This window comes from Equus quagga, chromosome 10 (assembly GCF_021613505.1).
Source record: "Equus quagga isolate Etosha38 chromosome 10, UCLA_HA_Equagga_1.0, whole genome shotgun sequence".
NCBI lineage: Eukaryota > Metazoa > Chordata > Mammalia > Perissodactyla > Equidae > Equus > Equus quagga.
In genome coordinates, this window is record NC_060276.1 from 79747400 (window position 1) to 79774482 (window position 27083).

Genomic DNA, 27083 nt, shown 5'->3' on the forward strand with positions numbered 1-27083 from the left:
TGCACAAAACAGGTGCTCAATAAACATCTGTTGGGTCGTTGAACTACAAAACATATTCTAACATGGCGAGGGGAAAGAACATGAGTCTTGGAGTCAGGGAGATCCTGTTGTAGAGGACCACTGGCAAGCTTCAGTCTCTTTCACTGTAAAATAAAGCTAATAACTATCTCCCAAGCTTGTCAGTAAAGATTAAATGAGATATCTTCAGTAAAACCTCTAGCCCAATGCCTGCACAGAAAAGCCCCTTAATAAATGGTAGTGGTTATCAGTGAGAGGTGGCAGAACAGAGTGATAAGAATACAGACTCCGGAACCAGCCTGGCCCCACAACTTATGATGTGTAGCGCTGGAAGCTTTCTTTACCTCTGCTTCCTCATCAGTAGAATGAGGATGTTGGTGAGGATGAAATGAATCAATAAACATAGAACTCTAAGAGCTGTGTCTGGCACAAGGAAATGAGCATGATGTGTTAGCTCTAATAATTATATTCTATCCCTTGCACGGGCCCTAAGCATAGTAATTAAGTTCAGCTGGGAGGAACATGTCAGAGAGAGAGAGAGAGAGAGAGACAGACAGACAGACAGACAGACAGACAGAGGGAAGAAGAAAAAAAACCCAAACTCCACATTCACAGAAAGAGGACACAGGTGTGGTCACTAAAAACAGCCCATGGAAGCTATGCAAAGCCTTCCCAACAAACTTGTCAGTCCCCTTTGAATCGCTGCACCCTCTATTTTGTGCTCACTGTACTTCTGATTATCTGTTTCTGGTGTGTGAACTGTGTCTCTCACGAGGGCAGGGATCCTGTCCCCTCCACACCTCAGGTGTGGCTGGGCACCAGGGAAGGACTGAGTTGATGGGAGGGAGGGAGAGAGAGAGAATGTAAAGAGAAGGCAGCACTCCTGGACCCCACCGCCCCATCATCCCACCCCCACCTCCACCCCCATCACCAAAAAAAGAATTCCAAGCAAAGCAATTGCCAAGATAAATCACTTTTATCTCTATAGGAAAGGGAGGATCTAAAAAAAAAATATAAATTACATTAGTAACACAACATAAGAAACAAACAAGAAAAAAACAACAGAGAAGTCTGTATGATGCTATTCTAACCTGTTTATAAAAAGGCCCTGCATCAGAAATTCGTAATCCTACCCACTTCTAAAAATATATTTAGACATGTACAGAAGCGGTGGGCTTGTTTTTAAATTGTTTGCTTTTTTGTAAAAATATATTAAAGGTGAATAGAAATCCTCTCTCCCTGCCCCCTATCCAACTCCCAGCTCTGTACTGGGGATTGGAGACCAGAGGTAACTCTCTCAGCATGTTCTAAACCTTGGTTACTACCACTCCCAACCCCTCCCCAACTCACTTCACTTAGAACCTGAAACATTAAAAAAAGAAAAAAAGCACACTAGGCTCTTTGGAAAAGCATAACTCTGAGGGTAAACTTGCTTTTCATTTGAAACACAAAACAACAATTAGGGGGCTCTGAGAGCCCAACTAAACTAAACGCAAACCCAGTCAAACGGAGGTTGGGTTTCAGCTCCACAGAAACTTCTATCAAAGAAACAGAGGGGAAAGAGGCCCGGAACCAGGGAGATTTGCTAGCAATTAGCTGCCTTTGAAAGATCAAGGGGGGACATTAATGGGCAGAAGGGCTGGGGTCCTGGTCTTGGTTACAGCAGCCAGAGCCTAGTCAGGCAGTTGCCAACACAGGGACACAGGCTGCCCCCAATCTCTCCCCTCACTACCCTCTGCTCCGTTGAAATCCCCAAGAAAAGCAAAGCTGGGAGGAAATCGAGGAGAGGGGAGTGGGGACCTCACGTGCTAGGGGGAGGTAGCCAGGCTTTTTGCCTTTGGTGTGACTAGATGGAGAACTGCTTGGCCCCTGGAATCCCCCAGATAGAAAAAGCAAATGGGGCTAAGGGACCCCTGATTCCAAAGAAGGAGAGTAGATGTGGGACTGTGAAGAAAAAAAAGACAATCTGGAGACAAAAAGACAACAAGGGACGCCTCACACATTCCCTGTGGCCTGCATGGTAGCTGTTAAATTCCCCAGAAGCACTGGGAGAACTGGGGTGAGGTTGGGGTGGGGCGGGGGTAGAGGGCAAGGATCCACTTCACTTTGGCAGTGCCAAAATGGAAGGAAGGGGTCATTCGCCATCCAGTTCAGGTCACTAGGGAGGCAAGACAGGGACGGAGCTAGGAAAGGGGGAGGGGGCGGGTGGGCACTGTCTGGATAATAGAGACATCCACAAAGGGAAGACAGGGAGAGGAGGATCAGATGACCTGCTCCTTTACAGATGGGGGTTTCCTCTCCTAGGCTCAGGCTCCTGAGTGGCCCATGTGCACTCTGCTTGAACGTTGGCCTGATGTCTGAGAGTGCAAAGGCCCAGGAGTGAAGATGTGAGTTCTGAGGTCTTCTTCAGGCCAAGACCTTAGGTCGGGAAAGAAGCAGGGAGGCTCTCGATGGAGAACCCAGGGGTGAGCTGTCCTGCCACATCCTCTCCGGAAGGTCCAGGCTGTGCTCTGTGGTACAGGTGAAGGAAGCAGGCCGTAGGGCCAGGGTTATCTCCTTCAGCAGCAGGTGCTTTCAGGCTTCTGGGAGATGGTTTTTCACCTGCTGGGGCCCAGCCATAGCCACGTAGATAATGTTCTGCAGGATCTCAAAATCCAGGCAAATCCCTGGAGCTCACCCTGGGACAGGGGGCTTCATCTGTAGCCACCCAAAAGTAGGTTCCGCCAATGGGCTACAAAGTCATAGTCAAAGGCTTGGGCATCGGTCCTCTCCCCACCTTGAGAAGTGACAGGAATCTCTCTTCTTCCCAAGGATGAGTGAAGTCAGCCCACGGCCTTTCTAGGCCAACTCTGGAAATGGCCCACAGTGGGGCAGTAAGGAGACTCTGGGCCCTCATCTTTATTTCCATGAAGCATTTGGCAAGACGGGGCAAAGGCCAGACCCTTCTCCCATAAACGAATCTGGAGTGGGACACATCCACTGGGCTCGGGGGAGGATGGGGAAGGAAGAATTGGCAGAAGTGGGCAGGCTTCTGCAGACAGGACTGGAGTTACACAAAGCCCTGGGCCTCCCACTTCATGACGAGAGACATACCAAGGCGCCCAGGTTCTTTTCACCTCTCTCCTCATCCTGCCTTTCCAGCTCTAGGTGGGTATGAGAGTAAAGGGCCAACAAGGCCGGTGAAAGAGAAATGGGTTGAAGCAGCAGAAAAGAGGGTTCTAGTCAGCCAGAAACCTTTCCAATTTACCTGCTACTCAGAGGTACGGAGAAGGAAGGCAGGATGCTCTAGTGGAAGTGGGGGAGGGAGTTGTGGGAGTTTGTGATGGGGCCCGTGGGGGAGTCCGTGCCTTTGGTCAGTTCCAAGAAAGCAGGACAATGCGCCTCAGCACCTTGTCCGGGGCAGATAGGATCCAGGAGTGCCCCGAGAGTTGACAACGGAGAAGGCAGTGGGGGTGAAGGATAAAGGACAGGACACAAGGGAGCTCACAGAAGTAGTTTGCCATTTCTGTGGATTTTCAGGATACGGCCGAGTCTCTGCTTTGCTGTGGCCAGGCCCTTTTTAGGACGCTTTCCTGTGGGGAAAGCGAGAGGTAAGCAAAAGTTATGGCAAGGGCTCCCGCAACAATTCTAGCACCCACTGTCCTTGGGCCACCCTCTCCTCTGTTCCTCTGCCCACAGAGTCTCCCCCTCCTTACACCTGGCTACAGGCACATCTTGGGCAAGAAGCCCTCCTTAAGTACTTCCGTCCAACACCACATGCCTTGGCTCTTCCTTCTATGACCTCCTGCAGCAGCTACAAACTCCCTGGTTAATCCTTCTGGTTTCTCTTTCACACTGACTTCTGTGGTCCCAATCATTTTCTTTCCTAAATTCTGCAGGGAGGTGATTGTGCCTGCCTGTCCTCTTATCCTGACCACTAGGCCTTGACAAGTACCTGGTTAGTGATTACAACTCAGTGTCCCTGAAGTTGTCATCCTCAGGGCCTTGTTCCATCAGAAATCCCCATCCTCATGACACTAGTGCCACACCAACCTTACCACCCTTGAGCTGTGTACTCTAGGGACCAGGCTTTGAGGCCAAAGTGAGGAAAAGAAGGGCTTGAGTCCTCCCATCTTGCCTCTTCCTCTCACCCCACATCAGATCACCTCCTTGTTCCATGTGCTCTCCACATTTGATAAATTTATCCCTCCCTCTCCACTCTCTCTGCTAGAGCCCGAGCCTCTCTTCACTGTAGCCGGGACCTGTGTATGCAACTCCTCCCTAGACTTCCCACCTTCAGCCCACCCTCCATTCTGGCCACCAGAAGGATCTTTCCAAACCCACATCTGAGTTTGTCTCTACTTAACAACAGTTAATGTCTCTTCACGGCCTATGAGATTAAGTCCAAGCAACTTAGGTTGGCTATCAGTATCACTCTCAGGTGTATTTATCTACCAACGTGCTTCAGGTTTAGAGCCTGATGCTCTAAGATCATTCTCAGTTCTACAATCATATGGCAATTGTACCTTGTCCTGCTTGATTGCTCTGGGAGCCAACTGAAGGGCGCCGCTGGGTCAAGAAGACACCGGGAGCCATGGGTGTGGTGCTGCGGTTTGCCTGGGCCATGCCAAAGGCATTGGGACGGGCAGTATACTCATGGTCAGCAAGACTTCCTGAGAGGGCCTCTTGCTTGGGCTCAGGAGGAGGCAGGGGTGAGGAGGAGGTAAGAAGCTGGGGTATAGTGGCCAGAGTTGGGGCTGGTGCTGCCATGCTGAGATTGGACTCCTGAGGGCGCGGCTGTTCTACCTCCTTCAACAAAGTCTTCTTCTTGATATATTTCTTCTTTTGGGCCTTCTGCAGCTCCTGAAACACAAGCCAAGTGGGAGGGGAGAATTCAGGAGTAGAGAAAAGAGAATTTCCCAGAAAGGAAACTAGACAATGAGCAATGTGTTTCTGCAACCCGCCTCCACCCCAAGTCTAGCCTGGATGTATGTACACATAATACAGGCCTTTCAATACCTGAAGTCATCTCTTTGGTACCATCCATCCTTAAGTCATCACTGCTACTAATCAGTACAGTGGCAAGAGAAGGGTAAGTGAGTTCAGAGACTTGGGGTTTGGTCTCAGCAATGCCACTTATGAGGTGGACTATGGACACTTCTAATAATAGCTAAATTTATGCCAGCAGCAGAGGCATTTTATATACTTTATCTCATTTAATCTTCAGAGCAGCCTGAGAAGGAAAATCCCCCAGTTTACAGAGAAGAAAACTGACATGCAGGGATATTAACTAACTTGAGCCCAAAGCCTCACAGCTGAAGAGTTGTTGGGTCCAGGATTCAACCAGATTTATCTGAACACCCACCTGGCACACTTCTCAAAATGGGACATCTGAGAGTGAAAGAGTAGTAGCTTTGGAATAAACTTGAGTTCAAATCTAGGCTTGTGTTCGCTAAGCTGGATAACCTCAGTCAAGTTACTAACTTTTCTGAATCTCAATTGCTTCATCTGTAAAATGGGCAAAATAATATCTGTTTTTCAGAGTTGTTGGAAAGATTAAATAAAGATTTAAAAACACATAGCATATAGTAGGTACTCAGCAAGTAGTAAACTATTATTCTGTCTTCATCTCTTACAATGGTTACTCTTCCTTTTGCTGATCTTTTTCTTTTAATAGAGGACTTGACAATCCTCCAGGTCACCGGGTCTTAAAACCTCAATTTTGGATGGGAGGAATGAATAAGGAGTGTGTCACTTCTCTCAGTATCTTGGATTTCATCCATCCATTGCTCTATGAATCTACTATCCACTGTGTAGTGGGTACCTGTATAGCGGGCACCTGGAGCCCTGAGAACCTGGAAAGGTGATGCTGAGAGCATGTGAACGACTTCACCTTCTGAAATACTACACAGCCACACAGACCAACTCAGTGATTACATTTCATTGCCTTCTCTTGGCAACGAAAGGAATAGGCAGGGCCTACTCCTGCCTTTGGAAGATCTGACAGGCTGTGGCTACCATAGGAATTTCTGAGGGACAAGAATAATAATATTAGTAATACATGACAGGCACTGTTCTATAATTTAACTCATTTAATACTCATAAGAAGTATGAAATGTAAGAATTATAATCCCATTTTTAGGAGAAGAAACTGTGGCACAGAGTGGTTAAGTCATTTTCTGAAGGTTATAGGACCAATGAGTGACCAAGCTGGGATTCAGACAAGCCATCTGGCTTCAGAATCTCTTTTCTCAGCCACACTGCTATTCCACCCATACCAGAAACTTCATTTCTGTTCCTATTTTTCTCATCCAAATCCAGAAATTATCTCTTCACACCTAGATCATACAGCCTAAATTTTTCTACCTTTGTTGCCAATCTCCTTCTCATATAATTCATCCAGATTCCTCCACAGAAGACTGTCTTATGACAGGGCCACTTTCACCCTGCCAACTCCCTTGCTCAAAAAGCTGTTAGCAGGTCCCAACCCAAGTTCAAACTCCCTGGCCTGACATTCATGATCTTCCACAGTCTGACCACTTACACTTAGCCAACTCATAATGATAATGATGAAGAGCTAACACGTCTATAGTACTTACTCTGTGGCAAGTGCCATTCTCAGAGCTTTCACATACATTACCTCATCTAATCCTCAGACAAAGACTATGAGGAAACCGAGGCACAGAGAAATTAAGTAACTTGCTCAAGTGGTAGAGCAAGGATTCAAACTCAGGTAGGCTGGCTCCAGAATCCATTTTTCAACCTCTATTTATCTTACCCCAGCATGAAGTCTCCACTCCAGAAAGATCTGCTCGTTCATTTATTCATTCACACACTCAACACTGACTAAACACATACTTAGCATAGCGGAGATACCAAGTTAAATTAGATATATCCCCACCTTTGAGGCACTTACAGTTTAATAAGGGACACAGAAAAGTACACTTATAAGTACCATGAGAGAATGCTACTGAAGCACAGAAGGCCACTGAAATAAATTGGTGGTAGATAGTGTGAAGGAGTGTTAGGTAAGGCATCAGAGAGGGCCTGATTCCCAATGGGCAGACAGAACAGCTTGTACAAAGGCACAGAGGCATGAGACAATCTGATACACTGAGTGAACTTTAAGTACCATAGTGCAATAGTATGGCTAGTGTAAATGGCATGCATTAGGGGCTGGGAGGAGGTCAGGGAGGAGAAGTGACCGGAGACCAAATCAAGAGTGCCTTGTGTACTATACAAGGAGTTCCCTTCTCCTGCAATGTCTCCCTGTCCCCTCCAAAAGCTTAGCCTGAAAAACTCCTCCCCAATTTCAAAACTTCTTCTTTGAAGTCATCCTTGATCAACCCAAACAGAAGTGAGTTCCTTAGAAGGCACTAAGAATAGTTTTCACAACTTTAATTAATTTTTCTTTTTATTTAAAGCAGTAGAACCCCTTTTTTCAAATTACATCTTACATGGCACTAGGATCTATGTAACAGAGAGAAGTTTTGGTCAAAGAAGGGCCACCTGGCCTGCTTGGTCTCTGCTGGCTTCCAACAATAGCCTCCAAGACATTTCTAAGCAAAACTCCAGAGCTCCATGGAACATCATATATTAAAAACATCATTCTATTAAATTTTATTTAAATAGGATGCAATTACTGAATTATATAAACATTTAACTATTTCATTTTATTTAAATAGCAAGTAACATGAAATTTGAAATTAGAGGATATGAGTTTGAATCTTGTCTCCTCCATTTACTGGCTGTATTATCCTGGACTAGTCACTTAAAGAGAGCCTCATTTTCTTCACCTGTAAAATGATGAAAATATCACCTATTGAACAGGGCTATCGGGCAAATTACATGAGACAGTGTACATGGAAGTACCTAAAATAAAGCAGATACTCAATAAATGCTCTAAGCTATAGGATGTGGCATAAAGAACTAAGGGGATGTTGATAAGGAGAGAACCAGAAGATTCACTTCCAACTGCTCCCAGAGTTGCTGAGCACATTATACACATTAAAGAACTTTGCAAACTATAACATGCTAGGAGGTCAATGTGATTCTAGTGAAGTGACCGTTTAGGACAAAAATTACTGGGTGAAGTTTTCTTGGAGAGTGGGGGTGAAGATCAAGGAAATGGTATTTGGGATAGAGGATAAAAAAAGCCTCTTCTCCAAAAAACCAAACTCTGATACTGGCGGGTGGCTGAGAACTTGAGAGAATTAAACTAAGTTACCTCCTCAAGGCTTCAGCTGAAGGCAAATGCTCTCACCCAAAGACAGACTGGGTCCTTCCATCTAAGAGGTTTTTATAAACCCAGAAAGGCAAGTAAAATCAGCAAGGGCTTTTCTCTGGGCCCCTATTTTCTTTCATCCTAAATCATGTCAACTGTGTGACCTGTGGAAGTAGCTTGACACTGAGTTGGGATGTGAAGGATATAGGAAGGGGCTGGGATACTGCAATTGATAAAGATCACTCCCCATTGAAACAACAGTGAGATTCTATCAGCCTGAAGGTCTGAGTTTTGGAGCTCTAAGCCAAACTGGAATCAGTAGCAGGGCCATTGCCTGGGTGTCAGCACCTACCTGCTGGGCCAGCTTTGCAGCTGCTGCAGCCAAGCCAGTCTCAATGGAAGCTACTCGGGTCCCCTCACGCACTGGACGGTCCTGCTTTGGTAGAGTTGGGGTCACACGGGCTGCAGAGGAAACAGGATGAAGACATTATCTGAATGCCAACCATACTCCCTACCTCTGAGCCCCCTCAAAGGTGGTCTCATTGGTCTTCCCGCTTCTAGCTTTTTCACAAAGCCAGATTTCGCTGTCAGGTAAGAAGCTAATTCACAAATGCCCAAGGTTTACAAAACACACACTGATTAAAAGATAAAAATTAACCTCTCTGAACTGACATTTAAGGTTGTCCATGTTGTGCTCTTGGCCTACCTACCTCTCCAGCCTTATTTCCACACTCATATTCTCAATATCTCCAGACAGAATTGCTTCGCTATTACACCTCCAGAATATGTACAGCTCATCCTCTCTCCCTGTGCCTTCATCCTCACCATCCACACTGCCTGGATTCTTCCCTTTTGTCCATCTCTTTAAAACCTGTCCATCCTTCGAAGGTAGGCTGAAATCAACCTTTTATGTAAAACCTCTAGACCTCTCTGGCTTACACTGACCTCTCTCTCTCCTTAACTTATGATATGTACAAGTCACTTAAAACATAATACATACCATCTTGTCGCATTCCCTAATGTTGATGTGTGTTATTCTGTCTACCAATCAGGCTATAAGCTCCTGAAGATGATCGTCTTCTTGTATAGCCTTTTATAATGCCTTAACCATTCGAAATAAAAAAATAGTTACTCATCCCACATTTTACATAGGAAGTGTATTTCAGGATAACCAAACAGCCCAAGATGATGAGGTAAAGTTCTTCTTTACAGAAGAATGCCAGCTAATAAATGTAGAAGAAATGACAGAATTAGAAAATCACAGATTTGCAAGCCCTAATGAAACAACGGATTCCAGAGAATTGGATATTAACACCATACCAAAGTATTACCTCACAGATTACTTGCTAGTCTCAAGAAGAAAAAATTAACTTTACAATGGTGAGATCAGAAGATCACCCCCTTAACTAAGTATCAACGTTATTGTCACTAACAGTGAGACAGCCGACTTCATGCACCTCCTGATGCAATGCAATAGGAAATTCATAGCATCACCTGGGAAGTAGTTTTGCCAAAGATGTAAAATCAAGTAGGTGGTTCATATTACTTCCAGTTTTTAGGAAACACAGAAACAAAAGAACAAGTTAAATGACACCATGAGGAAACAATCAGACGTTCTACAAGATAACTGACCTGGTTTCACTAAAAAGATAATATCACAACTCTTCCCATTTGCAACAACATGAATGGACCTTGAGGGTATTATGTTAAGTGAAATAAGCCAGACAGAGAAAGACAAACACCATATGATTTCACTCATATGTGGAAGATAAACTAACACATGGACAAAGAGAACAGTTTAGTGGTTACCAGAGAAGCGGGTTGGGGGGTGGCCACAAGGGGTGAAGGGGCATATTTATATGGTGACTGACAAATAATAATGTACAACTGAAATTTCATGATGTTATAAACTATTATGACCTCAATAAAAAAAAAGACAATGTCACAAGGAAGAAACAAACAAATCTAGAAGCTGAGATGTGCTCCAGGACAATTATCCCAGTTTTTACAACAAATCAATAGCAAAAAACAAAAAAGGGGGACTCCTCTAGATTAAGAGAGACTCAAAAGGTGTGATGGCCAAATGCCATATGGATTATGTTTAGATCCTAATTTAAACAAATGCACTGCAAAAATACTTTTTATTGGTTAGACAATTGAGGAAATTTGATTACGGACTTAGTATTACATAACATCAAGCAATTATCAAATTATTACTTATTCTGTTATAACAGCATTATGGTTATGTGAGAAAATGCCTATATTTTTTAGAGATGCATACTGAAGTACACATGGAGGGAGTGACACAACATGTGGAATTTGCTTTAAAGCATAGACAATTTTGAAAAGAATACGAAAGTCATAGGTGAATCAAATATGGCAAAATCTTGATAACTGTTGATTCTCAGTGGTGTGTGTATGGGAATTCATTGTACTATTCTCTCTCTCTTTTTTTAAAGTAATTTTATTGAGATAATAATGATTTATAACATTGTGTAATTTTGGGTATATATTATTATTTATCAGTTTCTGAATACACTTCATCGTGTTCACCCCCAGTAGTCTAATCTTTATCCATCACCATACATATGAGATATCACCTTACACTGGTCAGAATGGCTATAATTACAAGACAAAAAACAACAAATGTTGAAGAGGATGTGGAGAAAAGGGAACGCACACTGCTGGTGGGAATGCAAACTGGTGCAAGCCACTATGGAAAACAATATGGAGATTTCTCAAATTAAAAATACAAATTTAATTTGCCAAAGAAATTGAAATCAATGATCCAAAGCGATTTATGCACCCCTATGTTCACTGTAGCATTATTCACAATAGCCAAGACATGGAGGCAACCCAAGTGCCTTTCTACAGATGAATGGATAAAGAAGATGCAGTATATATATATACAATGGAATACTACTCAGCAATAAAAAAGACAAAATCGTCCCATTTGTGACAATATGGCTGGACCTTGAGGGTATGATGTTAAGTGGAATAAGCCAGACAGAGAAAGACAAATACTGCATGATTCCACTCATATGTGGAAGAAAACAAATACATGGATAAAGAAAACAGATTAGTGGTTACCAGAGGGCAAGGGAGTTTGGGGGTGGGCAAAAAGGATAAAGGGGCACACATGTATCTCTATTTTTAATTACAGAAAAAAGTCAATATCACAGGAAAAAAAAGAGGTGGTGGTGGTACTGACCTAGATTCAAAGATTCCTTCGTTGGTTAGCTATTGTTATTATTATAAAGGAGACTTTCTGTATAAGCAGTATGCAGATGCTAGAAAAGGCAATTCAGGAGGCTGAAGTCCTTTCTTTAAAGGTCATATTTGTTTAAAATATGATCTAAAGCAAATCTAGCAAAAATGTTGATGCACAATTTTTGGTCATGGATTCTTGGATATATTTTATATTTTCTCTATAGTTTTGTATGTGTGGTGGTTTTAAAACAAGGTCCTAAATTCTTCGACACTTTTCCTCTTGATAGGTGGGGTCTATTTTCCCTCCCATTGAATCTGAACAGGCTTATCTGCAGCCTACAGAATGTGGTGGAAGTGGCACTGCATGACTTCTGAGGCTAGGTCAGAAAAGGCAATTTCAGTTTCCACACTGCTTGCTGGAACACTCACACTTAGAGAGCCCTGAGCAGCCATGTAAGAAGTTTGATTGTCTTGAGGCCACCAGACAGTAAGGAAGTTAGTCACATGGAGAGGCCACGTATTGGCAGTCGGCTTGGCACTTCTAGTCTCTGAGCCCTCTCAGCTCAGGCACCAGACACGAGAGTTAATGAGACTTCAAATTATTCAAACTCTTGGCCTTCAAGTGAACCCCAGCCTTCAAATTTTCCCAGCTGAGGCCCCAAATATCATGGAGTCCCCACTGTGTCCTTTCGAAATTCCTGACTTCATAATACATGAGCAAGTTGTTGTTGTAAGCTGAAAAAGAAACCTCTCCTTGATTGCACCTCGGTTTTGGGGGAAAAAAACACTATTAAAAGAAATTTTGTGGGGACAGTTGAGAAAATTTGGTAATGGACTGGGTATTAGAAGATCTTAGGGAATTATTAACTGTTAAGTATAACAAAGGCATGTGTTTGCCTAGGAGGGTGTCCTTATTCTTAGGAAATACAGAAGTATTAAGGGGTAAAATATCATGTTATGATGGGTGCACATTACTTTGAAGTGGCTCAACAAAAACTAGATAAACAGATATAGATAAATGAAGCAAATACAGCAAAATATTATAATGGTAGGATCTAGATATTGAGAATATGGGTGCTAGTGTATATCTTTATATATTTACATATGTTTGAAAATTGTCATAAGAAAAAATTTTAAATAATGAATGAGACTAAGAGATTATAATAACCAAATGAAATGCATAGTCTTTGAATAGATAGAACCCGATTTGAATAAGAAAATTGTAAAAGATATTTTTGGTGCAGTTGAGAGAAATTTGACTAAGGATTTGGTATTAAACGATATTAGGAAATAAATGTTACTTAACTTAGGTGTCATATAATGGTACTTTGGTTATGGAAGAAAACGGCATTTTCATAGAGATGCATTCCAAACTATTTAGTATGTCATGATGGATGACATCAGCAAAAAGGGAAAGTTAAGGACCTCCAAAAATTCACTCCTAAATTAAAACAACGAAAAAACAGGCAAAAACTATCAGAATAAACTTTTTCAGAACTCTGAGAATTAACCAAAGGCTTATAGGAACCTGGACAGTATTTATTTAAGAAAAAGAGGTGAATCTCAGTAAGAGCAGTGAGCTGTGTGGCATTTTAACTTGCCCTAGACCCCTCCACCACTCCTCAACACAGAAAGAGCCTTGAAAAATAACAGCCCAGGGGCTAGCCTGGTGGCATAGCGGTTAAGTTCATGTGGTCCGCTTCAGCCTGAGGTTCTCTGGTTCAGATCGAAGGTGTGGACATACGCAGCGCTTATTAAGCCATACTGTGGCAGGCGTCCCACATATAAAGTAGAGGAAGATGGGCACGGATGTTAGCTCAGGGCCAATCTTCCTCAGCAAAAAGAGGAGGATTGGTGGCAGATGTTAGCTCAAGGCTAATCTGCCTCAGAAAAGAAAAAAAAAAGAAAGAAAAAGAAAAATAACAGTCCACATTGCCAGTAATGTAGGGAGGGGAAAGGAGCTGGAGCTTTCTTTCAAAGCCTAGTGCTAAAAGCTTCTCCCTGTGAGGATTTATCAAAAATATTTAAAGGCAAGTACTCAATGTCACAGCTACTTGAGGTGATGGATAACAGTTGTGGCAAACAACAGACTACCCAAAACCTTGAAAAGAAAAGCTGAAGAATGAGATATCCATTGGGGATTAGAAAAGCTCCTACATACTTCTAGGAATCTAGAAGGCCATATTGATGCAGAGGGGCTGTGTGAATGATGAATAAAGACTTGAGAAAGCCCTAAGCACCCAAGAATTGGAAGTCCTAGCTAGAGCAATTAGGTAAAAAAAAGAAACAAAAGTTATTCACTTTGGGTGGTCACATGATGTAATCTACACAGAATTTGAAATATATTACAACGTACACCTGAAATTAGTATAATGCTATAAACCAATGTTACTGCAATAAAAAAATAATAAAAAATAAACAAATAAATGACAAATAAAAGTTATCCAAATTGGAAAGGAAGAAGTAAAACTGTCACTATTTGTAGATGACATGATTGTATTATGTAGAAAATCCTAAAGAATCCACCAAAAAACTATTAGAAATAATAAGCAAATAAAGTTGCAGAGTACCAAATCAACATAAAAAATCAGTTGCATTTCTATACACTAATAACAAACTAGCAGAAAGAGAAATCAAGAACACAAACCAATTATAATTATAACAAAAAGAATAAAATACCTAGGAAAAAACTTAACTAAAGAGGTAAAAGACCTGTATGCTGAAAACTATAAGACACTATTGCAAGAAATCAAAGATGACGCAAAGGAAATAGAAAGATATTCCATGCTCATGGATTGGAAGAATTAACATAGTTAAAATGTCCATAGGCAATATGGACATTTTATGTGCATGCAGATTCAATGCAATCCTTAGCAGAGTCCCAATGACATTTTTCACAGAAATAGAACAACGAGTCCTAAAATTTATATGGAACAACAAAAGACTGAATAGCCAAAGCAATTCTGAGAAAAAAGAACAAAGTGGGAGGTATCACATTCCCTGAGTTCAAGGTATACTACAAAGCTATGGTAATCAAAACAGCATGGTACTGGCAGGAAAACAGATACACAGATCAATGGAACAGAACTGTGAGCCCAGAAAGTAATCCAAACATTTATGGACAGCTAATTTTCAAAAAGGAGCCAAGAACATACAATGGAGAAAGGAAGGTTTCTTCAATAAATGGTGTTAGGAAAACTGGACAGCCGCATGCAAAAGAATGAAAGTAGACCACTATCTTACACCATACACAAAAATTAACTCAAAATGGATTAAAGACTTGAATGTAAGACCTGAAACCATAAAATTCCTAGGAGAAAACATAGGCAGTACATTCTTTGACGTTGGTCTTAGCAATATCTTTTTGGATATGTCTCCTCAGGCAAGGGAAAAAAAAGAAAAAAAATTAACAAATTGGGCTACACCAAACTAAAAAGCTTACGCACAGCAATGGAAACCATCAATAAAACAAAAAGACAAACTACCTGTTGGGACACGATATTCATAAATCATACATCTGATAAGGGATTAAAATCCAAAATATATAAAGAACTCATAGAACTCAAAACAAAAAAACAGACAACCCAATTACAAAGTGGACAGAGGATCTGAACAGACATTTTCCCCAAGAAGATACACAGATGGCGAATAGGCACATGAAAAGATGTTCAATATCACTAATTATTAGGGAAATGCAAATCAAAACCACAATAAGATATCACCTCATGCCCATCAGAATGGCTATTATTAAAAGGACAAGAAATAGCAAGTGTTGGAGAGGATGTGTAGAAAAAGGAACCCACGTACATTGCTGGTGGGAATGTAAACTGGTATAGCCACTATGGAAAACAGTAGGGAGATTCCTCAAAAATTTAAGACTAGAACTACCACATGATCCTGCTATTCCACTTCTGGGTATTTATCCAAAGAATATGAAAAGACTAATTTGAAAAGATATATGCACTCCTAGGTTAATTGCAGCATTATATACTATAGCCAAGACTTGGAAACAATCTAAGTGCCCATCGATAGATGAATGGATAAAGAAGTTGTGGTATATATATACAACGCAACATTACTCAGCCATAAAAAAAAGATGAAATCTTGCCATTTGTGCCATGGATGGACCTGAGAGTATCATGCTAAGTGAAAAAAATGGAAAAAAAATAAATACTGTATGATTTTATTCATCTGTGGAAGATAAGAAAAACCAACAACAAACAAACACATAGATACAGAGAACAAGTTAGTGGTTACCAGAGGGGAAGCGGGGTGTGGGCAGGATGAAAGGAGCAAAGGGGGACATTTGTATGGTGATGGATGGAAACTAGACTTTTGCTGTTGAACATGATGTGGTCTCTTTAGAAGTCAAAATATAATGATGTACACCTGACATTTATATCATTTTATAAACCAATGGTACATCAATTAAAAAAAACCCACAACAGTGACATTTACCTGTATGAATTTATGACAAGAATTAGCAACTTGAACTTAGAGGCTTAGAAATTTGAATGTTCAATCTTTAGGTGTCCATTGACTGATTAACGGATAAAGAAGTTGTAGTGTATATATATACACACACACACACAATGGAATATTATTCAGTCATAAAAAACAAGGAAATACTGCCATTTGCAATGACACAGATGGTCTTTGAAGGCATTATGCTAAGTGAAAAAAGTCAGAGAAAGACAAATACAGCAGTGTGCTGCTTAATGACAGGATATGGTCTGAGAAATGTGTCATTAGGCAATTTTTTGATGTGCAAACATCATAGAGTGTACTTACACAAACCTAGATGGTATAGCCTACTACATACCTAGGCCGTATGGTACTAATCTCATGGACACCATTGTATATGCAGTCCGTTGTTTACCAAAATGTTGTTGTGTGATGCATGACTGTACGGTATGATCTCACTTATATGTGGAATCTAAAATACAAACAAACTCATAGAAAGAGACCAGATTTGTGGTTACCAGAGGTCAGGGGTGGGGAAAAGGGGAACTGGAGAAAGGTGGTCAAAAGGTACAAACTTCTAGTTACAAGATAAATAAGTACTAGTGATATAATGTACAGCATGATGACTATCATTAACATTGTTGTTTAAAGTTGTTAAGAGAGTAAATCCTAAGAGTTCCCATAAGGAAAAAAATTGTTTTTTCTTTTTTTGCTTTCTTTTTATGTTGTATCTATATGAGATGCTGGACGTTAACTAAACCTATTGCAGTAATCATTTCACAATATTTGTAAGTCAAACCATTATGTTGTACACCTTAAACTTACACAGTGATGTATGTCAATTATATCTCACTAAGACTGGGGGAAAAAAGAACTAAAGGAAAGTATCAGAATGATGTTTCACCAAATAGAGAATACCAATAAAGAAACCAATGAAGAGAAATTATAAAAAGGAACCAAATGATATTTTAGAGTTGAAAAGTAAAATAACTGAAATAAAAATTTCACTAAAGGGTTTCGACAGCAGATTTGAGCAGGTAGAAGGAAGAATTAGTGACCTTGAAGGCAGGTCAATTGAGATTATCCAGTCTGATAAGCAGAAAGATAAAAGAATTAGGAAAATGAACAGAGCAAAAGGGACCTGTGGGATGCCATCAAATTTACCAACAGATGCATATGAGAGTCCCAAAAGGAGAGAGACAAGGGCAGAAATAGTATTTAAAGAAACAATGGCTGAAACTTTTCCAAATTTGATGAAAAACATTAATCTACATATACAAGAAGCTCAACAAACTCCAAGTTGGATAAACTCAGAGACTACACATCATAACCAAAACCAAAGTCAAAGAGAAGATCTTGAAATGAGCAAGCCAAAAGTAACTCATAACATACAAGGGATTCTCAATAAGATTGACAGCTTATTTATCATCAGAAACCATGGAGGATAAAAGGCAGTGGGATAATATATTCAAAGTGCTGAAAGAAAGACACTGTCAACCAAGAATTCTGAATCCAGCAAAACTATCCTTCTAAAAAGGAGATATCAAGACATTTCCAGACAAACAAAAACAGAGAGTTCATTGCTAGGAGACCTGCCCTATAAGAATTGCTAAAGGGAGCTCTTCAGGTTAAAATGAAAGGATACTTTACAGTAAATCAAATCCACATGAATAAAGAGCACTAGCAAAACTAACTACAGAAGTAGATATAAAAGATAGTATAAACACATTTTTTGTTTTATCTCATTGATTCTCCTATCTAATTAAAAAACTACATAAAGCAATAATTATAACTCTATGTTCATGGGTGGGCATACAATGTATAAAGATGTAACCTGTGACAGTAATAGCATAAAGGAAAAAGGGAATGGAACTATATAGGAGCAAAGTTTTTCTATACTATTGAAATTAAGTTGATATTAATCTGAATTACAATGGTATAAATTAAGACATTAATGTTAATCCTCAAGACAATCACTAAGAAAATAAATATGTATACAAAAGAAAGGAATTAAAATGGGACTCTAGTCAGGGATGGCCCCATGGCCAAGTGGTTAAGTTCACATGCTCTGCTTTGGCAGACTGGGGTTCTGCCGGTTTGGATTCTGTGCGTGGACATGGCACCACTCTTCAAGCCATGCTGGGGTGGCATCCCACATAGCACAACCAGAAAGACCTACAACTAGAATATACAACTATGTACTAGGGGGCTTTGGGGAGAAGAAGGGAAAAAAAAAAGAAGACTGGCAACAGGTGTTAGCTCAGGTGCCAATCTTTTTTTTTAAAAAAAAGGGATACTAGAAAATAGCTATTAAACACAAAAGAAGGCAGTAACAGAAGAACTGAGGAACAAAAAAGAAATACGACATAAAGAAAACAAACAAAAATGGACAATGTAAACCCTACTTTGACATCATTTATACTTAAGTATAAATGGATTATATTCTTCAATTAAAAGGCAGAGACTGGCAGAATAGATAAAAAAACATAATCCCATATATGCTGTCTACAAGACACACACTTAGGATTCAAGACACAAATAGACTGAAAATAAAAGGATGGAAAAAGACATACCATGAAGACAGTACCCAAATGAGAAATGGCATAGCTATACTAATATCAGATAAAATAGACTTTAAGACAACAATTGTTATTAAAGACAAAGACGGACATTTTATAATGATAAAAGGGTCAACTGGTCAAGAAGATATGATAAGCTTAAACATGTAGCACCTAACAACAGAGCCCCAAAATACATGAAGCAAAAACTGATTGCATTGAAGGGAGAAACACATAATTCAACAATAATAGTTGGAGACATCAATACTCCACTTTCAATAATGGATAGGACAATTAGACAGAAGATCAGCAAGGAAATAGAGATGTCATGATGTCTGAAATTTCCCTTAGAATGCCTTGAAAAGAGGATGAAGCGAATACAGCAAAATGTTAGTTATTAAATCTGGGTGATAAATATATGGTACTAACCTCCCTAATTTTGTGTACATTTGAAAATTTTCATAACAAAAATTTTTGAAATATATAAAAGGGAAAATATTTACTGATTATTCTCGTGCTTGTGACCACATTAATTTGATTATTGTAGTACTGTAGTATATTTAAATACCTTATAAGGCTAATTTCTTTTCATTTACTTTTTCTATTCTCAAATTCTTTAACTAATCATACTTGTTTACTCTTTTAAATAAATTTTAGAATGAGTTCCCCACAAAAATTCCATTAGGATTTTGATTTGGGATGTGTTAAACATATACTAAACATATACATTAAATTAAATGACCCTTTACAACACTCAGTCTTTGAAACCAGGTACATGGTACACCTCTATTTATTCAGACCTCCTTTTAAGTTCCTCAAGCAAAGTTTTGAAGTTTTCTTCATGTAGGTCCCACACATATCTTCTTAAGATTACCGTTGGGTATTTTATATAATTGTTTTTACTGTCAATAGGATCTTCTTTTTTCTCAGTATATTGTGGTTATCACCGATATATGACAATTCTTGATTTCTGCATATGTGGTTTATATCCAGTGATTACCCAATTTAATTCTCATATTAGTTTTAACAGTTTTTCAGTTGATTCTCCTGCATTTTCTAATTATACAATCACATCATTTCTTTCACTTGCCAAATACTTATTAAACACTTCCCATGGCCAAGGCACTAAACAAGGTGCTACAGATACAGTGATAGAAAAAAATAAATAGGATTTCTACCCTTAGCAAGCTTCATATCATGACTGTCTGATCTCTTAATTTCTAATAGTTACAGTTCTTATTTCTGCTTTATTCCTAATTATGCTATCTAGAACTTCTAGAACAATGCTAAATAACAGCAGAGATAATGGGTATATTTGTCTTATTCCTGATTTTAATGGGAATACTTCAAGCAGAATGCTTCAATCTTTTGTGGGTTAAGAATCTACTTTGAGAGCCAGCCCTGACGGCCTAGCAATTAAAGTTCAGAGCGCTCCACTTTGGTGGCTCAGGTTCATTTCCTGGGTGGGGAACCACACCACTTGTCTGTCAGTAGCCATGCTGTGGCAGCGGCTCACATAAAAGAACCAGAAGAACTTATAACCATACATAACTATGTATTGGGGCTCTATGGGGGAAAAAAGGAAGAAAAAAGGAAGAGTGGCAACAGATGTTAGCTTAGGGTGAATCTTCCCCTGCAAAAAAAAAATTAAAAAAAAAGAGAATCCACTCTGAAAACGTGATAAAAGTTATTAGTTTTCTGGGGGCCAACCCCATGGCCAAGTGGTTAAGTTCGCACACTCCACTTCAGCAGCCCAGGGTTGTGCTGGTTTGGATCCTGGATGCAGACCTAGCACTGTTCATCAAGCCATGCTGAGGTGACGTCTCACATAGCAAAACTAGAAGAACCTACAACTAGAATATACAACTATGTACTGAGGGGCTTTGGGGAGAAGAAGAGAAAAACAAAGATTGGCAACAGATATTAGCTCAGGGCCAATCTTTAAAAAAAAAAAAAAAGAGAAAAACCCCTGGGAGAAAAATAGTTGACTATTAAAAAAAAGTTTTTGGGTTCTCTCTAGAGAAATATACATGCATGTATGCATACATACACATTAAGAAATACAGGTATGTTAATTATCTGCTCTCTGAACAGGGAAATAATAGAAGATCAACTTTTGATATAGAAATACTCAGTTTTTTATGTAGAATGAGGAAAATGCACCATAAATAAATTACATATATAAAGGATGACTATTCCCTTAGTATACAAAAAGGGCAATTTTAAAAGCTTGAATACCAACATGGATAAACGGGCAAAGGTCAGAAATAAAATTTACAAAAGAAGAAATTCTAATGCTAATACAAACATATAGAAAACGTTTAGTCAAAGAAATGTAAATTAAATCAATGAGATACTGTTGTTTGCTTGTGATTTACCAAAGATGAAAAAAATACCATGGTGGAGACTTCTTATTATCAACCCAATATCATTCTCCCTTTCTTGTTTACTAAAAAAAAAAACATGACTTTGTGGGATAGCAATGTACCTAGCTAAAAACTATATTTCCTGGCCTCTCTGGCAGATAATCATGGCCATGTGACACAATTTTAGCCAAAGAGATACAAGAAAAAGTGGAACTCAGAACTCCTTGGGGAGGGGTGCTCATCAGGCCTATTTCTTTTCCCTTTTGCTCTTCTTCTTCTTCCTGACTACAACTCAGACCCCTCTGCTATAGATAAAGCAGCCATCTTGTGACCCTGAGGGGATAAGCACTCTCTAAGGATGCCTGAGAGGTTCCTGCTCCTCACAGGCAAACACTGTTCCTAACCGATATACAATTTGGCAATACATATCAAGAGCTTTTAAAATGTTCATATTAACAAATTACATTGGCAAAGGTGTAGGGAAATAGGCACACTCATTCATTGCTTGTGGGAATGTAAACAATCTCTAAGATGTAATTGTTAAGTGAGAAAAGGAAAGTACATAACAGGTTGTAAAGTATGCTTCCCTCCTAAAAAGAGAGAGGGAAACAGGGCCGGCCCAGTGGTGTAATGGTTAAGGTCATGCACTCTGCTTCAGTGGCCCAGGGTTCATGGGTTTGGATCCCGGGACTGGACACACACACCACTCATAAAGCCATGCTGTGGCAGCACCCCACATACAAAATAGAGAAAGATTGGCATAGACGTTAGCTCAGTGACAATCTTCCTCAAGCAAAAAGAAGATTGGCAACAGATGTTACCTCAGGGTCAATTTTCCTCAACAAAAAAAAAAAAAAAGAGAGAGAAGGAAAGAAAATATATACACATCTTTACTTGCATATACATAAACTACTTCTGACAGGATAAACATGAAACTGATAACAGCGGTTGACACCAGGTGGGGAACTGGAAGGCTATGGAGCAGGTGGGACGGAGACTTTTCACTGTATACCCTCATAAACTTTGGCCCTTCTAGAGTTTCATAGGGATCCATCCTAAGTAAAAAAATCAAAGACACAAACACTTACATATAAAGATGTTCACCTCAAATGCTATAACTAATTGTGAAAACTCGGCAATAAGCTAAATGCCCCACATTAAAGGAGAAGTTAGGTAAACTCAGCATATCCATGGAATAGAATATTTTGTAGCTATTAAAATACTATTTATAAACAACAGCATAGGGACACGCTTAGTATATAATATTAATTTAAAAGGCCAGATTATTTATTGGTTTTCAACTTCAACAGTCAACTTTTAGTCAATGTAGAGTACTAATTGCAAGACGACATAAACGTTAACAACCTTGACAATGTAAATGAAAAAATGTGGCTCACAGAAGGTTGGAGGAAGGAAGAAAGAACAGCAGCACTAATGTCTATATCTTAGAAAGTGGGTAATCAAGAGAGATTGACAGAAGCTGATGGAAGGAGAAATAGAGGTTAAGTTGACAAATCAAGAAATGGTGGTATACACCCTATTATCTTGAGTTTTGGAGGAAATTACCAGAAACTATGAGGCTGCCTCTCAGGCATGGGATTGGAGGTAGGGACAGCAGAGACAGAAGACCACTGCATTTCATCCTGAACTCCTCTATACTATGTGATTTGCTATCAGATATACACATTACTTTGATTAAAAGGCAAAAAATTTTAGGAACCGGCCCTGTGGCCGAGTAAAGTTCCTGCGCTCTGCTTCAGCAGCCCAGGGTTTTGCCGATTTGGATCCTGGGCGAGACCATGGTGCTGCTCATCGGGCTATGCTGAGGTGGTGTCCCACATAACACAACCAGAGAGACCTACAACCAGAATACGCAACTATGTACTGGGGGGCTGTGGGGAGAAGAAGAACAGGGAAAAAAAAGGAAGATTGGAAACAGATGTTAGCTCAGGTGCCAATCTTTAAAAAAAAAATTTTAAAGTAGGATATATGATTGTATACATAGTGTGATTTCAATCATAAAAAGAAAAGTGCACAGGAAAAAAGACTAGAAGGAAATATGTCAAAATGTTAACAGTGGTTGCTTCACGGGTGGTTTCTTCTTTATACTTTCTTCCATTTTCCATATTTTCCAAATTTTCTATTATGCTAATCAGCCAGAAACTATAGGAGAAAATATAATCAGAAAATATGTCTGAAGAAAGAAAAAAAGAAACATTTGCTGACTGACTTACTGAGAGAACATTTCCCAGGACTGTCTGGCCACCCCACTCCCACAACCCCCAGCAAACACCAGAAAGGCCAAATAAGGCAGGGTGGGGACAGTGGGCCCTTTGTTTCCTGGGGAACCACAGGTACTGAGATGCCAGCACCCTCTGTGGAAGACTGCTGACAGTAATGGCTCTCAATGTGCTCACCTCTCTTTCTATGCATATGAGGATTTTGCAGTTACCCTGCTCAGGAGATGGAATCTATCTCTCCACCCCTGGAATCGAGGCTTGACCATGTAACTTGCTTTGACCAATGAGACAATAGAAAACACGACACAAGCAGGGACTTGAAAAGTGCTTGCACATTGGGGCTTCTCCTCTCTTGCTGCTGGATACCTTTCTGCTACCTTGTGAAAAAGCTTACGTTGGCCTCCTGGTGGATGAAAGAACACATGAAGAGAAGCCCCAGCCACCCCAAACACCTGAGGGAGATCTTTGTAGACCATTGAGCCCCAGCCAAGCTGGCATAGACTAGAACAGGTCAGCCAACCTACAGAATCATGAGAAATGATCAACTGTTGTTGTTCTAAGCCATTAAGTTTTGGGTAGTCTGTAAGCAGCAAAAGCTAACTGACACACCCTCCAATTCGAAAACCATCCAGCCAAGGAGATGAATAAAATTGTTTTATCACCCTCTAAATTCCATGTTCAACTCAATAATCATTCTTTCTTCCTTCCTCAGAGATAGCCTCTCAGCCAGTACAGGTGACAGTCTAAGGAGTTTCGGGCCTTGTAGAGATCAACAGTGAGCAGAACTTCCCTCCTTTGACAACAATATTACCAAAGAGCTGGGATGATGGCAGGAGAATGTTCTCATTCTTAAATTGTTTAACTTGTTTGTCAAAATCTGTTCAAAGTCTTCTTCTTTTCATCTCAAGCCATATAACATCAGAAGCAACATGCTCCATTACCTCTGGCTTTGGCGAACTGAGTATACAAACTGTGTTTTACTGATCATTTTTGCTCCAGAACCTAACATGGTACCTGGCACACAACAGGCACTCAACAAATGTTTGCTGAATAAATAAATGAGTGACTGAATCATGTCTTCCTGTATTAAATATCCCACCTACCCCCAGCCCGTTTTTTTCCCAACCACCCCCACAGAGTTAAAGGATAGAATACTGGATTACCTTTAGGACTCCAAGGAGCATCATCTGAATTCTTCTTTTTCTTGGGTCGAGATTTCAAAGCAGGGTCATCATCATCAGATTCTAGGGAAGGGTAAACTGCAATGAGAGGGGAAAAGCAAGGTAAATTGAGATCTCATCCAGAAGGGTGAAGACAAAATGATACCTATCTCAGCTCCTCCCACTCCCCTACAAGTGGGCACTTTACTTAATCCATACTCAACTGCAGGAGCCCCTGAAAGTACAACATACTTTTTATGTCTTTCTATTTTTGCACCCTCACTGCAAATGTCCTCCCAGCATCATCTAATTCTGATTTGATCACCCAACATCCATTTAGTGAGTAACTTCATGAGTTACTTTACTGATCCTGCAAAATTCAGCTGTAAATTCACTACCTAAAGAAACTTTCCCTTGTTCTCCTAATCTGACTCAGATGTCTCCTCAACTCTCTATAGTATCCTGTGCATACTTCCATTGGAGTTATTTGTTATATACTATTTAAGAGGTGATTAGTAAACCTGTCACCCACAATTTACCGTGATGGCGGGGATATATATTATTTGCTTTCAAACTAAGGAAGCCTAACATAGTGCAGAGCAGGTGCTCAGTAAGTGTTTGCTGAATTAATGGAAAAAGAAATGATACACACATTACTCACAGAAAGGGAACAAAAAGAACACTTGGGCTGAATTGGGAAGATTACCGGAACTGAATGATCTGAATGAGAAAACACATATACAAGTATCTCATCCTATACAAATACACACAAACATCCAGTTTTATCACATTCTCCTCACAATCCACATGCAACACCTATAGGATTTAATGGGAAGATGGTCTAGAAAGGTCCTACTGATGAGGCCAAACTGCTGATGCTGCTGCTAAACCTAAAAGAGAAGCAAAGTGAGAGTGAAAATTTCCTCATAATACCCTACTCCCCCTCCTCTTAATGACTAGCTTCAAATTTCTCTAGAATTCTACATCATTAGAGGAATTCACTCTCCTGTTTCCTTCCAGAAGGGTTTCTTTGTAGGAAAGAAAGTGAGTCCATTTTTGAGGCCTTTCTCCCTCAAAGAGGTAAAACCCCTGTCTCCTGACTTATTAAAGAACTTTTTTTAAAAATGAGGGGTCATTGATTGTCCCTAGAAAGAAATGACTGCTGGTAACAGTTGTTTGTGAAAGGACCCATGCCTAATACCCTGATGGCTATCAATGTTATTTTGTTGGGTCTGAAAGTTTTTCCATCTCAAGGAGAGAAGTGTGGTATGGTAGAAAGACCTTAAGTCTCAGGATCAGACAACCACTTTGAAATCCTAGACTGACCCACTAGCTTTGCAGCCTAGAAGAACTTCTCTAAGTTTCACTATCTTCCCATAAAAATAAAATAATAGATACCACCTGCCTTGTAAAGTTATGAAGATTGAGAGATGATATGTATAAAGTAACAGGCAAAAGGAATTCCATTCTAAGGTTCATGTCTTCTTCAAGAGACAGAGATGGAGATGGAGATAATACTTAAATCTAGACATTTTGAAGAAAATACAAGTTAAAATGTATATACTAAAAATAGAAGGATGGAAGGAGTGATGCCTCCCAAACTGGTAGGGTTGGAAGCTCCAAGGATCTATCCCTCCACTGAAGCAACCATTAAACTGGCAAAAATTGCAACAATCAACTTTTTTTGGACTCTGAAATTCAATTAAAAACTCACAACATGGGGAATGCTTAATAAAAAAAAAGCCTGCTTAATTTAGGCATTTAAAAAAATCTCTGTCAAAAAAATCTCAGCTGACTACTGAAGCAATGGAATGGATACTTCAGGGACCACAAACAAGGAATACAGTCTTTGCAAAAATCATTTGGAAAGTCACTAAATGAACAGATAACTGCAGTTCACAATAAGTAACAATAGCAAACTCTGGGAAGTAAAGAAAATATGATTCCCAGAGTTACCACATTACAATATTCAAAATGTTCAAGTTTCAACTGAAAAATTATGAGGCATGCAAAAAAATAGGAAAGTATGTCCCATTTACAGGAACAAAGAAATTGATAAAAACTGTCTCTGAGGAAGCCCAGACACTGGACTTTCTATACAAAGACTTTAAATTAACTGTCTTAAATATGATCAGAGAACCATGTCTCAACAAAAAAGAGAATATCAATAAGGAAACAGAAAACATGAAAAGGAGCCAAATAGAAATTTTGGAGCTGAAAAGTACAACGGATTTAATTAAAAATTCCTTAGAAGGCTCCAACAGCATACTTTGAGCAGGCAGAAGAAAGAATCAGCAAAAGTAAAGAAAGCTCAATTGAAATTACCCAGGCTGGTGAGCAGAAAGAAAGAATGAAGAAAAATGAACAAAGGCAAATGGACCTGTGGGACACTATCAAGCTGACCAACATATTTATATGGGAATCCCAGAAGGAGAGGAGGGAGAGAAAGAGGCAGAAAGACTATATGAAGAAAAAATGCCCAAAATTTTCCAAATTTTATGAAATACATGAAAACAGACAGTTAAGAAGCTCAACAAATTCCAAGTAGCATAAACCCAAAGATCCACACTGAGACCCATTATACTCAAACTGTCAACAGACAAAGACAAGGAACAAACCTTGAAAGTGGCAAGACAGAAGCAACTTGTCATCTACAAAGGATTCACACTAAGATTAACAACGAATTTCTCGTCAGAAACAATGGAGGCCGGAAGGCAGTGGGATGATATATTTAAAGTGTTGAAAGAAAGACTGAAAACCAAGAATAACATATATGGTAAAGCTATCCTTCAAAAATGAAGGCAAATTAAGATATTCTCATAAACAAAGGCTGGAAGAGTTTGTCATTAGTAAACCCACACTTT

At 39.8% G+C, this 27083-nt stretch overlaps 1 protein-coding gene across 3 annotated transcripts in view; it reads right to left on the minus strand.

Moving 5' to 3' along the window:
* Positions 1–975: 975 nt before the first annotated feature.
* PHF8 (PHD finger protein 8) overlaps positions 976–27083 on the minus strand; it is a 109769-nt gene continuing 83661 nt past the window's right edge. For all 3 annotated transcript variants that reach the window (XM_046673334.1, XM_046673335.1, XM_046673333.1), the window contains 4 exons: positions 24223–24318; positions 8574–8683; positions 4524–4860; positions 976–3590 (listed from right to left, as the gene is read on the minus strand). In XM_046673334.1, coding sequence (XP_046529290.1) covers positions 3502–3590; positions 4524–4860; positions 8574–8683; positions 24223–24318 — 632 coding nt within the window. In that variant the 3' untranslated portion in view covers positions 976–3501. The remainder of the gene's footprint in view (positions 3591–4523; positions 4861–8573; positions 8684–24222; positions 24319–27083) is intronic.